Source organism: Bombina bombina, chromosome 5 (genome assembly GCF_027579735.1).
Source record: "Bombina bombina isolate aBomBom1 chromosome 5, aBomBom1.pri, whole genome shotgun sequence".
NCBI classification, from domain to species: domain Eukaryota; kingdom Metazoa; phylum Chordata; class Amphibia; order Anura; family Bombinatoridae; genus Bombina; species Bombina bombina.
Window position 1 is genome coordinate 278060540 of NC_069503.1, and position 18905 is coordinate 278079444.

At 40.1% G+C, this 18905-nt stretch overlaps 1 protein-coding gene across 1 annotated transcript in view; it reads left to right on the top strand.

Annotated features, from left to right (window-relative positions):
- The window catches only part of LOC128660260 (uncharacterized), a 1245247-nt gene extending 1237565 nt beyond the window's left edge, over window positions 1-7682 (top strand). The window contains exon 11 of the mRNA XM_053714016.1: window positions 7294-7682. Coding sequence (XP_053569991.1) covers window positions 7294-7467 — 174 coding nt within the window. The 3' untranslated portion in view covers window positions 7468-7682. The remainder of the gene's footprint in view (window positions 1-7293) is intronic.
- Window positions 7683-18905: the final 11223 nt, after the last annotated feature.

Here is an 18905-nt window from a genome sequence, read left to right on the forward strand (position 1 = left end):
TACAAACATAAGAAAAATATTACAACAATTTTAAACTAATTACACCTACTCTAAGCCCCCTAATAAAATAACAAAGACCCCCAAAATAAAAAAAATGCCCTACCCTATTCTAAATTACTAAAGTTCAAAGCTCTTTTACCTTACCAGCCCTGAACAGGGCCCTTTGCGGGGAATGCCCCAAAGAATTCAGCTCTTTTGCCTGTAATAAAACACATACAATACCCCCCCCCCAACATTACAACCCACCACCCACATACCCCTAATCTAACCCAAACCCCCCTTAAATAAACCTAACACTAAGCCACTGAAGATCTTCCTACCTTGTCTTCACCACGCCAGGTATCACCGATTGTTCCAGGCTCCGAAATCTTCATCTAAGCCCAAGCGGGGGCTAGACATCCATCATCCGACGGCTGAAGAAGTCCAGAAGAGGCTCCAAAGTCTTCTTCCTATCCGGGAAGAAGAGTAGATCCGGACCGGCAACCATCTTCTTCCAAGCGGCATCTTCTATCTTCATCCGATGAGGACCGGCTCCATCTTGAAGACCTCCACCGCGGACCCATCTTCTTCTGACGACGACTTCCCGACGAATGACGGTTCCTTTAAGGGACGTCATCCAAGATGGCGTCCCTCGAATTCCGATTGGTTGATAGGATTCTATCAGCCAATCGGAAATAAGGTAGGAATATTCTGATTGGCTGATGGAATCAGCCAATCAGAATCAAGTTCAATCCGATTGGCTGATCCAATCAGCCAATCAGATTGAGCTCGCATTCTATTGGCTGATCGGAACAGCCAATAGAATGCGAGCTCAATCTGATTGGCTGATTGAATCAGCCAATCGGATTGAACTTGATTCTGATTGGCTGATTCCATCAGCCAATCAGAATTTTCCTACCTTAATTCCGATTGGCTGATAGAATCCTATCAGCCAATCGGAATTCGAGGGGCACCATCTTGGATGATGTCCCTTAAAGGAACCGTCATTCGTCGGGAAGTCGTCGTCGGAAGAAGATGGGTCCGCGGTGGAGGTCTTCAAGATGGAGCCGGTCCTCATCGGATGAAGATAGAAGATGCCGCTTGGAAGAAGATGGTTGCCGGTCCGGATCTACTCTTCTTCCCGGATAGGATGAAGACTTTGGAGCCTCTTCTGGACTTCTTCAGCCGTCGGATGATGATGTCTAGCCCCCGCTTGGGCTTAGATGAAGATTTCGGAGCCTGGAACGATCGGGGATACCTGGCATGGTGAAGACAAGGTAGGAAGATCTTCAGGGGCTTAGTGTTAGGTTTATTTAAGGGGGGTTTGGGTTAGATTAGGGGTATATGGGTGGTGGGTTGTAATGTTGGGGGGGGGGTATGGTATGTGTTTTTTTACAGGCAAAAGAGCTGAATTCTTTGGGGCATGCCCCGCAAAGGGCCCTGTTCAGGGCTGGTAAGGTAAAAGAGCTTTGAACTTTAGTAATTTAGAAAAGGGTAGGGCATTTTTTTATTTTGGAGGGCTTTGTTATTTTATTAGGGGGCTTAGAGTAGGTGTATTTAGTTTAAAATTTTTGTAATATTTTTTTATTTTTTGTAACTTAGTTCTTTTTTATTTTTTGTACTTTAGTTAGTTTATTTCATTGTATTTATTTGTAGATATTGTATTTAATTAATTTATTGATAGTGTAGTGTTAGGTTTAATTGTAGGTAATTGTAGGTATTTTATTTAATTAATTTATTGATAGTGTAGTGTTAGGTTTAATTGTAACTTAGGTTAGGATTTATTTTACAGGTAATTTTGTAATTATTTTAACTATTTTAGCTATTAAATAGTTCTTAACTATTTAATAGCTATTGTACCTGGTTAAAATAAATACAAAGTTACCTGTAAAATAAATATTAATCCTAAAATAGCTATAATATAATTATAATTTATATTGTAGCTATATTAGGATTTATTTTACAGGTAAGTATTTAGCTTTAAATAGGAATAATTTATTTAATAAGAGTTAATTTATTTAGTTAGATTTAAATTATATTTAAGTTAGGGGTGTGTTAGTGTTAGGGTTAGACTTAGCTTTAGGGGTTAATACATTTATTAGAATAGCGGTGAGCTCCAGTCGGCAGATTAGGGGTTAATGTTTGAAGTTAGGTGTCGGCGATGTTAGGGAGGGCAGATTAGGGGTTAATACTATTTATTATAGGGTTAGTGAGGCGGATTAGGGGTTAATAACTTTATTATAACAGCGGTGCGGTCCGCTCGGCAGATTAGGGGTTAATAAGTGTAGGCAGGTGGAGGCGACGTTGTGGGGGGCAGATTAGGGGTTAATAAATATAATATAGGGGTCGGCGGTGTTAGGGGCAGCAGATTAGGGGTACATAGGGATAATGTAAGTAGCGGCGGTTTACGGAGCGGCAGATTAGGGGTTAATAATAATATGCAGGTGTCAGCGATAGCGGGGGCGGCGAATAGGGGTTAATAAGTGTAAGGTTAGGGGTGTTTAGACACGGGGTACATGTTAGGGTGTTAGGTGCAGATGTAGGAAGTGTTTCCCCATAGCAAACAATGGGGCTGCGTTAGGAGCTGAACGCGGCTTTTTTGCAGGTGTTTTTTTTTCATCTCAAACAGCCCCATTGTTTTCTAGGGGGGAATCGTGCACGAGCACGTTTTTGAGGCTGGCCGCGTCCGTAAGCAACTCTGGTATCGAGAGTTGCAGTGGCGTTAAATATGCCTGTACGCTCCTTTTTTGGAATCCTAACGCAGCCATTCTGTGGACTCTCAATACCAGAGTTATTTAAAAGGTGCGGCCAGAAAAAAGCCAGCGTTAGCTACGCGGGTCGTTACCGACAAAACTCTAAATCTAGCCGTATGTTTCCAATTTACTTCCATTATGAAATTGATCCTACTGAGAATGTTTACGCATTCACAGTGTATACGTATGAGTCTCTGATTGGCTGATGGCTGTCACATTATACAGCATTAAAGGGACACTGAACCGAATTTTTTACTTTCGCGATTCAGATAGAGCATGCAATTTTAAGCAACTTTCTAATTTACGCCTATTATCAAATTGTCTTCATTCTCTTGGTATCTTTATTTGAAAAGCAAGAATGTAAGTTTAGATTGCGGACCATTTTTGGTGAACAACCTGGGTTGTTCTTGCTGATTGGTGGATAAAGTCACCCACCAATAAACAAGTGCTGTCCAGAGTACTAAAGCAAAAATTGGTTGGCTCCTTAGTTTAGATGCCTTCTTTTTCAAATAAAGATAGCAAGAGAATGAAGAAAAATTAATAATAGGAGTAAATTAGAAAGTTTCTTAAAATTGCATGCTTTGGGGCCTATTTAGCAAGCTCTATGTTTCTGGCGAGACTTCAGGCTCGCCAGAAACACCAGTTATGAAGCAGCGGTTTAAAGACCGCTGCTCCATAACCTGTCCGTCTGCTCTGAGAAGTCGGACAGACATTGCGGGAAATCAGCCCGATCGAATATGATTGGGTTGATTGACACCCCCTGCTAGCATCCGATTGGCCGCGAATCTTCATGGTGCGGCGTTGCACCAGCAGTTCACAAGAGCTGCTGGTGCAATGCTGAATGCGGAGAGCAATACGCTCTCCGCATTCAGCATTGAACCAGCAGCTCTTGTGAACTGCTGGACAGTTCACAAGATCAGTTCACAAGATGTTTGTCGGACATGATCCGCTGATCGGATCATGTTGGACAGAGGGTTGATAAATCGGCCCCTCTATCTGAATCACGAAAGAAAAAATTTGGGTTCAGTGTCCCTTTAAATTTTGAAATTTGTCAGAAATTTTTTTTACTGCTCATTTAAAATTCAGACTAAGTGCTATTGCATTGTCTTTTTACTATGCACATACTGATTATGCAATTCTTCTGCATTTAATGGTCCTTTAAAGGGAAAGTAAAGTTTGTCCCTTTAGAACACATCAATGTATTGTATTACAGTAATATATTAAGATCGCTATATTATTTTTATCATAATTATTTTAATTTGTGAATATTTATTAACATATTATTTTCCTACCATTCTCATGCTGACTCCTCCCATTTTCTACTTCCTATATTACTGATTGTTGATGTATAGAGCGGTCCCACCCGCTCTATACGTATCACAAATGCGCAAATAGTCAATTCTTCACTCTACTGCGCATGCGATTCTCTTTCTCTAATAACCCTGTCTCCAACGCGCATGTGATGACGTTTTCGGTTTAGTCACTAAGAAATGTTATGCGCATGCGCAAATCGGGAGCGCGCACCTAACATAATTGGGGCGAAAAAAATAGTTGCCGCATGCGCAGAAGAATAAATATGCAGATGACGTAGCTTCACGGCTGCCTAACGGCTAGAATTTCAATTGGATAGTTAAAAAAACGTGATCAGGAAATAAAAAAGTATAAAAAACCATGTTGATTTATTCGTAGATAAAAATATAGTTTAATTGCGGCTAAAACTTGTTTTTCATATAACTTAGGAAAAAATGATGAATGAAAGTCCTATTAATTTTGTACATAGAATATTACTGAGGTTCGCAAAACCGCTAAGTTTACTTTCACTTTAAGATTTATTTCTATAAAAAAATAGAGAAGGAGCTATTTAAACATGGCATGATTCAAAACTTAGATATATTGTACTCAAAAAAGCAGTATTTAAACTTGCTATTTTATTTTCTAAATTAATATGAAGTAAAGGCTGTTACATTTAAATTAACAAAAAGAACCATGAGCATTAGCAGTAAATGACCTATCAGCCAATGAACAATAGTGAGAAGTACACAGCTGATACATTTGCATTAGTTTAAAGAGATAAGAAACCCAACATTCTATTTTGTAATTCATTTAGAGCATAGAATTTTAAACAATTTTCCAATTAGCTTCTATTATCTAATCTGGTTTGTTCTTTTGGTATCCTTTGTTGAAAAGCATACCAAGGTAGGCTCAGAAGCAGCAATGCACTACTGTAAGCTATTTGCTGATTGGTGGCTGCACACATATACTTCTTGTAACTGGCTCCAATGATATGTTCAGCTAGCTCACAGTTGCACATTGCTGCTGCTTTAACAAAAGATACAAAGAAATTCAAATAAACGTAATAATAGAAGTAAATTGGAAAGTTTAAGTTTAAAGAACTATATCACAGTGCAGCTATAGGGAAATATATATATTAAACCATGTAAACAAAAAGAAACAGATTGTGTTAAAATCAGCAAATAACTTACTTGTTTTCTTGCAACATTATATAATATTTTATTTGAATATTGATTCATCTGATACTCAACATTTAAATTCATTATATTAATATTCAGATGTTACATTTATTATTTAGGTTTTTTATTTGATAGCCAAATGCCACAGTTGATAAAAGAGAAAATAAATCTTTTTTTTTTTTTTGGGGGGGGGGGTGTGTTATAAACAAATATTGAATGTTCAGCGGATGTTCAACATTCAAATTTAAAGGGACAGTCTTGTCAAAATTAAACTTTCATGATTAAGATAGGTAATGCAATTTTAAACAACTTTCCAATTCACGTTTAGCATCAAATTTGCTTTGTTCTCTTTGTATTCTTTGTTGAAAGCTAAACCTAGGTAGGCTCATATGCTAATTTCTAAAACCTTGAAAGCCACCCCTTATTTCAATGCATTTGGCAGCTTTTCACAGCTAGAGGGCGTAATTTCATGTGTATAGATAACACTGTGACCACACCCTGGATTTACAAGTGAGAGGGCACTAATTGGCTAAATGCAAATCTGACAAAAGAACTGAAATAAGGGGGCAGTCTGCAAAGGCTTAGATACAAGGTAATCACAGAGGTAAAATGTGTATTAATATAACAGTGTTTTTTATGCAAAACAGGGGAATGGGTAATAAAGGGATTATCTATATTATTAAACAATAACAATTCTGGAGTAGACTGTCCCTTTAAGTAACAGATGTGACCAATGTTTGCTGTTTTTTCAAACTCATCAGATAGAGTTCCTACATTAGCCTGAGTAGCCTATAACAGATACACTTTATTGAACAACATCTATAGAGCAAATTAGAACAACTGGGTATCCCTAAAGAATATACCTTTTTGTATCTGTTGTATATGCTTGATATGAAATATATAACTTGTCAGATAATCTGTAGTCTGTTAAAGGGACATGAAACCCACAATTTTCTTTTATGATTCAGATAGAGAATACAATTTTTAAACAACTTTCCACTTTACTTCTATTATTTATTTTGCTTTCTTCTCTTGTTATCCTTTGCTGAAAGGTTTATCTTGTTAAGCTCAGTTCTCGTTGTTGATTGGTGGCTGCAGATATATAACGATTGTCATTGGCTCACTCATGTGTTCAGTTAGAAACCAGTAGTACATTGCTGCTCCTTTAACAAATGATACAAAGAGAATGAAGCAAATTAGATAATAGAAGTAAATTAGAAAGTTGTTTAAAATTGTATTCTCTATCTGAATCATGAAAGACATGTTTTGGGTTTCATGTCCCTTTAAGAAGAAATACAAAAAATAATGTATGTGCCTTGCTTCATATTTACAATTATTAACTTGACTTGCACTCAATTCTTTATTAATATTAATTGTTTGTGAAACTCAAATTAATTTTCATGTTAAATAAAAAAAAAAAACAATAAACCCATCAACAAATTCAATCTCTTTATTTTGTAAGTCACTAGTTTGAAGAGCAGAAAGAAAATGTCTTTTTCATAGCAGCCATCACATAAAGCTGTAATTGCTCGTTCCTGGCAACCCTTAACACTCCATGTTGTAGGAATAATCTTGTATCCTTGCATATTTCTAAACGTGTCTAATTTGCATATAAATAGAATCATGGGTAGTTACTAGTTACCAAAGAAACACTGTCTGGCTCAATCCCCTGAACAGAGTTTTGAAGACCACTGGCATAAAGTGCATGAATTTGCCGAACAAAAGCTGCCTGCATTTTGAGCCATCATTCATTAATACTTACCTGGCCTAAAAACTTCAGCTTTTAAGTTTTAAAGAAAACTGCTCTGGGCACTGTATTTTCCAATAAATGTACACAGACCTCTTAGCACAGCTGGTATGATATTTTCATCATACTCTTTGAAGTAAATTACTGCTCAACAAATATTTTCTTGCTTATTTTTCCTTTCAATCCCTTAAATTAGGTGAAAAGGGTTGCCTAGCGCTTTCTGTATATTTTGGTTTTCAAACGCTTTTAAGTCTATTATAGTTTCCATTAAGGACTTTGTGAAATTAACATAACTACATGCTGTGTTGTACTCACCATGTCCCATTCTCTGTTATTCTTGCAGCTCTACAACAAATTGAAATGTGATGATTCTGAACTTCTGGAACATGTTGAACAACTACTAAGTGAGTTGGGTATTGATGAAGATTCGGAAGATTCTGATAAAGAAGCTGCTGAACTTGAAACTTTTGAAGATGATTTTGTGGAAAGTAGTGAGGATGAAGCTATGGAGGCCTGAATGAGTTTGTTTTTGGCTTACTAATTTATGAGTCATATTAAATCACGCCAATATCAATCGTTAGTTTGTTCTTGATTCTCATTAAGAAATATGATTCTATTAACCTAATAAAAAATGTTTTCTTCTGTATTTTGTAATTCAAGTTGAGATTTATCATTGGCATATTTTCCTTTCCTAATGGTTTATAAATAAAGAATTTACTCGTTTTAAAATTAGTCGATGTCCCATAGATTTATTGTAAATTTTATTTTGCAATATTTTGGCAATAAACTAATGTTAAATGGACATGAAACCACAAAGTTATATTTCATGATTCAATTAGAGCATGCAATAAAAAAAAGTTTCCAATTCACTTCTATTATCAAATGTACTTAATTCTCATACGCATAGATTTAAAGTTCTGCGTTAGCCGTCAAAACCAGCGTTAGGGGATCCTAACGCTGGTTTTGGCCACCCGCTGGTATTTAGAGTCAGTCAGGAAAGGGTCTAACGCTCACTTTCCAACCACGACTTTTCCATACCGCAGATCCCCCTACACCAATTGCGTAGCCTATCTTTTCAATGGGATCTTTCTAACACCGGTATTAAGAGTTTTGGCTGAAGTGAGCGTTAGAAATCTAACGACAAAACTCCAGCCGCAGAGAAAAGCCAGGAGTTAAGAGCTTTCTGGGCTAACGCTTGTTCATAAAGCTTTTAACTACTGTGCTCTAAAGTACACTAACACCCATAAACTACCTATGTACCCCTAAACCGAGGTCCCCCCACATCACCGCCACTCTAATACATTTTTTTAACCCCTAATCTGCAGACCGCACACCGCCGCAACCTACATTATCCCTATGTACCCCTAATCTGCTGCCCCTAACACCGCCGACCCCTACATAATATTTATTAACCCCTAATCTGCCCCCCCCCAACGTCGCCGCTACCTTACCTACAATTATTAACCCCTAATCTGCCGACCGGACCTCACCGCTACTCTAGTAAATGTATTAACCCCTAAAGCTAAGTCTAACCCTAACCCTAACACCCCCCTAAATTAAATATAATTTTAATCTAACAAAATAAAATAAATCTTATTAAATAAATTATTCCTATTTAAAGCTAAATACTTACCTGTAAAATAAACCCTAATATAGCTACAATATAAATAATAATTATATTGCAGCTATTTTAGGATTAATATTTATTTTACAGGTAACTTTTTATTTATTTTAACCAGGTACAATAGCTATTAAATATTTAATAACTATTTAATAGCTACCTAGTTAAAATAGTTACAAAATTACCTGTAAAATAAATCCTAACCTAAGTTAGAATTAAACCTAACACTACACTATGAATAAATTAATTACATACAAATACCTACAAATAAATACAATTAAATAAAGTAAACTAAAGTACAAAAAATAAAAAAATAATTTACAAATATTAGAAAAATATTACAACAATTTTAAGCTAATGACACCTACTCTAAGCCCCCTAATAAAATAACAAAGCCCCCCAAAATAAAAAAATGCCCTACCCTATTCTAAAATAAAAATTGAAAAGCTCTTTTACCTTACCAGCTCTTAAAAGTGCCTTTTGCGGGGCATGCCCCAAAGAATTCTGCTCTTTTGCCTGTAAATAAAACTTACAATACCCCCCCAACATTACAACCCACCACCCACATACCCCTAATCTAACCCAAACCCCCCTTAAATAAACCTAACACTAAGCCCCTGAAGATCTTCCTACCTTGTCTTCACCACGCCGGGTATCACCGATCCGTCCAGAAGAGGGTCCGAAGTCTTCTTCCTCCTATCCGGGCGATGTCTTCATCCAAGCGGGGGCTGAAGAGGTCCATCATCCGGCTGAAGTCTTCTATCAAGCGGCATCTTCAATCTTCTTTCTTCCGGCTCCATCTTCATCCCGACGAATGACGATTCCTTTAAGGGACGTCATCCAAGATGGCGTCCCTCGAATTCCGATTGGCTGATAGGATTCTATCAGCCAATCGGAATTAAGGTAGGAAAATTCTGATTGGCTGATTGAATCAGGCAATCAGTTTCAAGTTCAATCCGATTGGCTGATTAGATCAGCCAATCAGATTGAGCTCGCATTCTATTGGCTGATCGGAACAGAATTTTCCTACCTTAATTCCGATTGGCTGATAGAATCCTATCAGCCAATCAGAATTCGAGGGACGCCATCTTGGATGACGTCCCTTAAAGGAACCGTCATTCGTCGGGAAGTCGTCGGCCAGGATGGATGTTCCGCGTCGGCAGGATGAAGATGGAGCCAGAAGAAAGAAGATTGAAGATGCCCCTTGATAGAAGACTTCAGCCAGATGATGGACCTCTTCAGCCCCCGCTTGGATGAAGACTTCAGCCGGATGATGGACCTCTTCAGCCCCTGCTTGGATGAAGACATCGCCCGGATAGGAGGAAGACTTCGGACCCTCTTCTGGACAGATCGGTGATACCCGACGTGGTGAAGATAAGGTAGGAAGATCTTCAGGGGCTTAGTGTTAGGTTTATTTAAGGGGGGTTTGGGTTAGATTAGGGGTATGTGGGTGGTGGGTTGTAATGTTGGGGGGGTATTGTATGTTTTTTTTACAGGCAAAAGAGCAGAATTCTTTGGGGCATGCCCCGCAAAAAGCCCTTTTAAGGGCTGGTAAGGTAAAAGAGCTTTTCAATTTTTATTTTAGAATAGGGTAGGGCATTTTTTTATTTTGGGGGGCTTTGTTATTATATTAGGGGGCTTAGAGTAGGTGTAATTAGCTTAACATTGTTGTAATATTTTTCTAATGTTTGTAGATTAGTTTGTTAATTAGGGGTTAATAAGTGTAAGGTTAGGGGTGTTTAGACTCGGGGTATATGTTAGGTGCAGACTTAGGAAGTGTTTCCCCATAGGAAACAATGGGGCTGCATTAGGAGCTGAACGCTGCTTTTTTGCAGGTGTTAGTTTTTTTCCAGCTCAAACGGCCCCATTGTTTCCTATGGGGGAATCGTGCACAAGCACGTTTTTGAAGCTGGCTGCGTCCATAAGCACCGCTGGTATTTAGAGTTGCATTGGCGGTAAATTATGCTCTACGCTCCCTTCTTGGAGCCTAACGCAGCCCTTCTGTGAACTCTAAATACCAGCGGTATTTAAAAGGTGCGGGGGGAAAAACACGCGTAGCTAACGCACCCCTTTGGCCGCAGAACTCTAAATCTAGCCGATATTATTCTTTGTTGGAGAGCATTCCTAGGTAGGAAAAATATGCACTTGTCTTGAGTACTGTTTGGCAGCTGTTTGTAAAAACAAAAACAAAACCCCCACTGTTAACATATTGTGCTCTTGCAAATATATAACATTGTTAAAGTATTCTTGTAAACTGCTGTTATATAGTGCTCTTGGGCCAGCCTTACCAACCTACTTGTAACCAAAATGATACCAAGAGAACAAAGTACATTTGATTATAGAAATAAATTGGAAATGTGTTTTTTAATATTATGCTCTGTGAGAACCATGGGAAAAAAAAAATTTGAGTTTCATGTCCGTTTAAGGCAGTGTTTCCTAACTCTAGTCCTTAGGCCAGATATTCATTATATCTTAACTAGAGCACAAGTGAACTAATCAGCGGATGGGTGAGAGCGGGTTAGTAACCATGGTTACTGATCAGATGAGTATTTCACCTGGGCTCTAGTTAAGATACAATGAATATGTGGCCGGTTAAGGGTCCTGAGTAGTGGTCGCGAACATAAAAATTTGGGTTCGTGGGGGGGGGCGGAGCGAGCGACCGACCAAGATGGTCGCAACACACTGAGGCTCTGTAAGCAAGTCGGGTGTATTACTTAGCAAAAGCTGCCTAATTCTTCCCAAAACCTCTCCTTAAGACATGCGATGCGGTTGCAAAGCTCCGGTACACAACTTGAGCTGCATCTGGATCTCCTACCTGATCGGAACATCGTCAGCGCTGGTATTAAGGCCTGAGGCCTATATGGAAAGGCGCTTATGCTGCTGCGCACATTCTCCTGACCAGGCCTATCCTAATGCAGCGGGCACTTACAACGGATCACCGGCTGTTCTATTTGGGGCTGCAGATTAACGCTGACCACCAATTCTTGGCTGAGGCGGACTATAATAGAGGATGGGACGCCTCACATAAACGATATGCGATGCACAACATCCTTTACTGGACTGAGGGCTGTTAAGAACGGATTGCCACGTGGAGCTGCATAATGTGAGTACAATGCTGACATACAAACTCTAACGCTGACAATGTATGCTATCTTGAAGGGCTATGGTATATCCCAGATCTGACTTATAGAGGCGACATCATCAACTCAGCTTGCTATCCCCAGACAGGGTCAGTAAAACTTCAACCCTAACCTGAGACAATACCAGTGGAGAAGGTCCTGGGGGACATAGAACAGCTTCAATCCCTGCAGTTCTGGAGCACATAAATATAAGACCACTGATCTATAGTCTGTGCAACTGTTCAAGACTTCACATATATATTTTTTTTCTCTCTCTGCATCCCTTAGTAAATAAAATATTACACACTGGATTTGCAGTTCTGGATTAAAACTCTGGTTTATTCAAACGACATTGCTTGCTATTCCCCTGGAGCACATAGCCCTCTCCCCTTTCCTGCTGCTCCATGTAACAGCAGGTCATATCACCTATTCCCTTTGCCGTGATCACCCTGTGAGGGTAAACTCCCTGGGGGCTGTGTTGTTCTAGGGGCACATTTACCAACTATATTTGCAGGACCTGTGATAAAATACTTCTGCTAATTTTGAGGCTGTGGCTTATCTTTTATGATGTCTCAAAGGAGAGCTCAAAAGGGTGAAAAAGGACAAAAACTGTCGTCAAATACCCAGAGCACTGTTAACACCTTTTTTAGGCACACAGATCAGATTGTAAACAAAAAAGACTCAGGAACCCAGCAGGTACATATGGAGGAGAGTCAATGTGACATGACTGATAATTGACTGATAATTCCAGCTGCCCTTCTCCACCAGCACAGATGAGCAGGGAGGACTCCCCGATTACCTACAAGGCAATGGAAGCGCTCATAGAGCAGGTTAAATCCTGCATTAAGGACGAGTGCGCAGACTTAAAGAAAGCGATTAATGACCTGGGGCGCAGAGTTGACTCCCTTAAGGAGCATGAATATATTATGTCACAAAAAGTAGCAAGTCTGTCATCCAAGCAATCTCAGCAGACACAACTGGTAATGGCGCTAGAAGATAAAATCGATGACTTAGAGAATCGCTCCAGACGAGGTAATCTCCAATTCAGGGCAATCCCTGAGACGGTGCTGAACAATGATCTTCAAGACTACTTGCAAGCCCTTTTTGCAGAGATGATGGAAAGCCCTGAAGAAGAGAGTCCGGCTATACCACTGGATAGAGCCCACAGGGCATTACGCCCTAGACCGGCCGATGATGCTCCTCCTAGAGACATTATTGTTCATTTCCAACATTACAAGCAAAAGGAGGAGCTGTATAACATCGCTAGAAAGCAGCAAGCATTGTCATTCAGAGGCCATAGGATTCAGGTCTATCAAGATTTATCTATAAGAACCCTCCAAAAGAGGAGAGACTTTCTGATTTTGACTACTCACTTACGTGCCTTACATATTGCTTACAGATGGGCATTCCCTACGTCAATAATCACCACAAAGAATGGGAAGAAGATTGAATGCACATCAATGTCTGACGTGGGGAAATTCTGTAATCTGTTAAACATTTCTCTGCCTGATAAAAGTGACCCACAGCCCTACCAGGGGCTTTCGGGCGGGCATAATAACCCAAGATCTCAAAGGCCCGGAGCTGCCAACTCCGCGACATAAACGTAGACAGACCACTTTATCCTCATCTGACGATATAGAAATAGAGGCTCCAGGATGAACTTCTTTGAAGGCCCGTGCAGGGTTCCGTCCTCTGAGTCACTAGGGTTATAGGATATAGCCCAAATTCTACGCCTTCTAAAGAGAACTTTCTAAAAGGACTTAAAGAGACAAGACAATTTCTGGTTTTTTTTTGCAGGTTCCGAATCAATCTGGAGCAGATGAATCCGCCTCTACTTTGGCAGGAGGGTAACATTAAAGATATGTTTTAAGTTATAGATTAGAATTGACTAGCGATTGCTAGGTTATCTGATGTCTGCATCTAGAATGTCATTTACGCCATAGGAGTAAGCTGTCTTGATATATTTTCTTAGTGATCTCGATAAGTTAGTTATACTGTTGCACTATGCCACAGCACCCTGAGTTTAAGTAGTTGTAATGTATTGCTCATGCCATGTTTTAATGTTACTGTTCTCACTGTATACCATAGGTATTGTTTGAGTTACAATAGCACCTAGTTACATACACTTGTTTAGGACAGGATAGTTCTTTTAATATGTTTGTACTCTAAATAATGCACAATGTAATCAATGCAACAGCATAGGTTAAGGTCTATTACTTTTGCGACTACCGTTGTTACATTGTTATTTAGTGACCTCACCACACTGCCCTCACAGACTGACTGCATCAGACAATGACTCACTTATCACGATGTCAGGGATAATTAGTGGCCTAGGCCGCTTGTGACTTCAATGGCTGATGAACACCCGGCTTGTACCAAAGCTCCCAAGTTCACCCACAGATAGTAAGGAGCTGTGCGGATATTGTACTGTCACAGACCCTGAAAATTTTATTTATAGTCAATCTCCCCTGAACTATTCACAGCAATTTATTGCCTCCCTCTTATTTCCTTTCCCCTTTTTATTTATATTCCCCCTTTACCTGATTAACTTGATATCCTATATAGCTCTTGCTGGATTAGGCCATTCACCCTTTTTAGGAATCACTAGTTCAACACGAAAATGCCGACAAGCAAAGGGAAAGGCATATTAGTACTAGCAACCCAAAATGTAAAAGGCTTCTTGTCAGCTGAATAAAGGTCTATTGCCTATTATGATTTCTATAAGAAAAATTTGGATATAGTTATGCTCCAAGAAACCCATTTCAAAAAACATGCTGAACCCACACTCTCGACAAGATATTATGACAAACACTTTTGTAATTCCGGCCCACACAAGAAGAACGGAGTGTGCATATCTATCAAACGCAACATCCCCTTTGAGCTGCTACAAAAGCACTCTGATAAGGAGGGCAGGATCCTAATCTTGGTTGGTCTATGTTATGGGATTCCCATAACCCTGGTTAATGTGTACGCACCAAACAGACCCACCCCAAATTTTTTTAGGTCTCTGGCCAACACTCTACTAGATATCTCTAAAGGCCCGATAATTCTGGGGGGCGACCTCAACTTCCCTTTGAACCCCTCCATTGACACATCCACTGGAAAGTCTTACCTACGCAACCACTCCTTGAAAAATAATTGTGCAGCTCTTCAAAGTATTAATCTATTTGACACCTGGAGAGTAACGCATACAAATAGGAAAGATTTTACCTTCTTTTCCCACCCCCAGCATTCATACTCCAGACTAGACTATATTCTATGTAGCCAAGCACTCTTGACAAATCTTATTTACTCTAAAATATCCCATACACCCTGGTCAGATCATAGTATGGTTACCACCAAGTTCAACTGGTATAAAGATTCTCAGGGTACCTCTAAATGGAGACTAAACGACACTATTCTCACTAATCAAGAAACCATTGACGAACTGAAAAAGCTTTCAGAGGAATATTTCTCCTTTAATAAGCCGAAGGACACTTCAGCCGCAACCAACTGGGAGTCTTATAAATGTTTTATACGTGGGGTACTGATAAATCACAATGTTAAACAGCATAAACTTAGATCTGCCCAGTTCACGTCACTGACAGATGATCTTGCTAGGCAGGAGTCTATTCATAAACTAGACCCAACCTCCCCCACAAAACTCACCACTCTCATGGAGGCAAGGGACACCCTTAATAATTTCCTTATACGGAACGCACATATGAGAGCCCTAACTACCAAAGCCAAATTTTTTATAGAGAATAATAAAGCAGGTCGCTTGTTGGCCAGATCACTCAAGAAACAAAGGTATGCTAATTTCATCAGGTCTATTACGCAATCCTCGGGAGTGACTGTTAGTAATAACGATGAGATTGCGAATGCCTTTATCTCCTACTACTCCAAACTATATAACTTAAGAACCCCGACATCCCCAGACAGATCACAACTCATAGACTCATACTTAGCAACCACAGATACGCCATCTATAACAGACGACGATAAGAAATTTTTAGACTCCCCAATAACTCTACAAGAAATCATCACCACTATCTAGGCACTACCCAATGGTAAATCCCCTGGCCCTGACAGCCTTACGGCTAAATTCTACCAGTCACTACTAGAACACATAAGCCCACAACTTCTCACATTGTTCACTGACGTAGACCAGGATATAACTTTTCCAGAATCCCTACTTGAGGCTTTAATTACCGTCATTCCCAAACCAGACAAAGCAACTGATCTAGTGGGCAATTATAGACCAATTTCCCTTATTAATATAGATATGAAGATCTACGCTAAGATCCTTGCAAATAGGTTAAATAGTATACTACCAAAAATCATTCACCCAGACCAGGTAGGCTTTATCAGGGGCCGAGAAGCCAAGTATAACACAATTAGATTGCTGCACTCCCTACAGTACGCCCACGACTACCACATTCCACTAGTCTTACTCTCCACAGACGCGGAGAAAGTTTTCGACAGGGTGGACTGGCAATTTATGTGGAAAGCCCTGTCGAAATTCGGTCTCCCAAATTCATTTATCAACAGAATTCAGGCCCTATACCATAATCCAAGTGCTAAAATTAAAATAAATAATACCATATCTCATTCATTTCCCATTTCTAATGGCACACGTCAGGGCTGCCCTCTATCACCCTTGCTATTCGCCCTAACAGTGGAAATTCTTGCAATACAGATCAGACACAACGTAGTAATCAGAGGCCTGGACTTTGGCACTGTCAACCAGAAGTGCCTGTTATTCGCGGACGATGTAATCCTCACTTTACAGTCCCCAGAGACGACACTACCGGCCCTAATTGAAACACTTGAGGGGTATAAACAAGTTTCAAACTTCACCGTTAATTTGGGAAAATCTGGCCTAATCCCACTTAATTTACCACCACTGGGAGTAGAAGCCATAACATGACTCACAAAATTCACTATCACTGATAAACTTAAATACCTGGGCTTGGTGATTCCGAAAGACACCCGCAAACTATTCTCAGATAAATACATAGCACCCCAAGAAAAGGTCAAAAGATTGTTAGACTCCTGGCATAGACAGGGACATCTGTCTAGGATAGGCAGGATCAATACCATCAAAATGATGATTGTCCCTAAATTTCTTTATCTTTTTCAGACCCTTCCGATGGCCTTGCCAAATACTTATCTCAGAGCGCTAGGGAAAATGATAAATTCATTAATTTGGGCCTATACGAGACCTAGAATAGCACAACATACCTTGTGCCTGTGTAGAGATGACGGTGGTCTTAATGTCCCTAATCTCACTAATTATTACAGATCAGCTCATTTATCGAGAATACTTTCTTGGAACCACTCTCCCCCGGACAAAGTATGGATACAGATAGAGAGCTATCTCTCTAGAGTCAACAATATGAGAGACTTAGCCTGGCTACCGAAACACTCCAGACCTCAGACACCATACCTCAATAGCTACATTAAAGCTACTCTAGATACATGGGACTATGTCCTTACCCATATCAGGGGAGTATCCACCTCAGTATCCCCTCTGACTCCGTTACTGGGTAACCATCTATTCTTACAACATGACCTATTCACCCACACCAGCGCAAATACATCGCTACAAAACCTACCTATATATTTACTCCTAGGCCCGTCGGGCATTAAGGAAAGAGCCTTGCTCTATGAAGAGCTGGGGTCTCCCTTTCAAAACTGGTATGCGTACTTTCAAATCAGACATGCTATCCATAGTAGCCCCTTCAAACCAGATATACAAAGGTCACTGACACAATTCGAACAAATTTGCACCAACCCTCAGATCAAAAAAGCCCACCTGTCTAGATCGTATAATATCCTATGGGGCTCCTTCCCAGAACAACGTCCTGCATACCTGACGAGGTGGAATGAGGAAGTGCTAAACGATTTATCTGATGAAGATTGGAAGCGTTGCTTCCATTCTATACACACATCCTCCACATCCCTAATTATGGCTGAAGCGAACTACAAAATCTTGGCTCGCTGGTACCTGACACCCCAGCGCCTACGAGTCATCTACCCTAACGCCTCTTCTAGTTGCTGGAGGAGGTGTGGTGAGGTGGGCTCTATGACCCACATTTGGTGGTCTTGTCCTGGTCTGGCTGGCTTTTGGCCACAAATTGAGCAGTACATGAACCAGGTGTTGGGTACTAATATATCTCTGAATGCATGCTCCGTTCTTCTAAACCATGTCCCTCAGATCCCCTGAGCATATCGTAAAAAACTGTTTCTATTAATGTTGACATGCGCTAAAAGACTGATTCCCAGATTATGGAAGACACGAGAGATACCCTCCATTTCTAAATGGATTCTGGAAGTAGACCATGTTCTGACCCTTGAAAAGATGCACTATTCGTATGCTGGGAAACAAGACTTTATAGTCTACGTACTATTCCTATGGGAACAGAGGCCCCATACCCACAACTGACAGCTAGGTAACCCCTCCCTCTGTACCTTCCTTTCCCATGTAACTGACTAATCCACTGTGTTTAATGGAAATGTGTACAGTATGTTGTGCAATTTAAAGCTCAGTTCGGTTATGTTAATCCTGCATGATGGAAACTTGAAAAGATATACACGCGATAGGATCTTATTTTCCTTCCCCATTTTCCCCTTATCCTTACCCCCTTCCGCCCCCACCCCTCCCCTTAAATTAGAAAACAATGGGTCAATATTGCCTTACAATGTATATGTATTTAATTGTTATTTTGCTGTTCAGAGAATTATCACTTTGTTGTAAAATTGTTACACCCAATAAAAACTACTTAAACATAAAAAAAAAATTGGGTTCGCAAACAGCAACGCGAACTTCCCCAAAAGTTCGCGAACGGGCGAACCGGGTGAACCGCCATAGACTTCAATGGGCAGGCGAATTTTAAAACCCACAGGGACTCTTTCTGGCCACAATAAGATGGAAAAGTTGTTTCAAGGAGACTAACACCTGGACTGTGGCATGCCAGAGGGGGATCCATGGCAAAACTCCCATGGAAAATTACATAGTTGATGCATAGTCTGGTTTTAAGCCATAAAGGGCATAAATCACCTAACGCGTCCCCTGTAGGAAGGATTACAGTGCTACACTACCCAGATTGGTCACTGACCGACATCTAAGACATCTAAGAAACCTAGGAACAACGAACCGGAGAGGCGCGCAAATATTCCACATCAGGAGGTTGTCCAACAACCATACCATAGTGATCGGTCACTGACCGACTG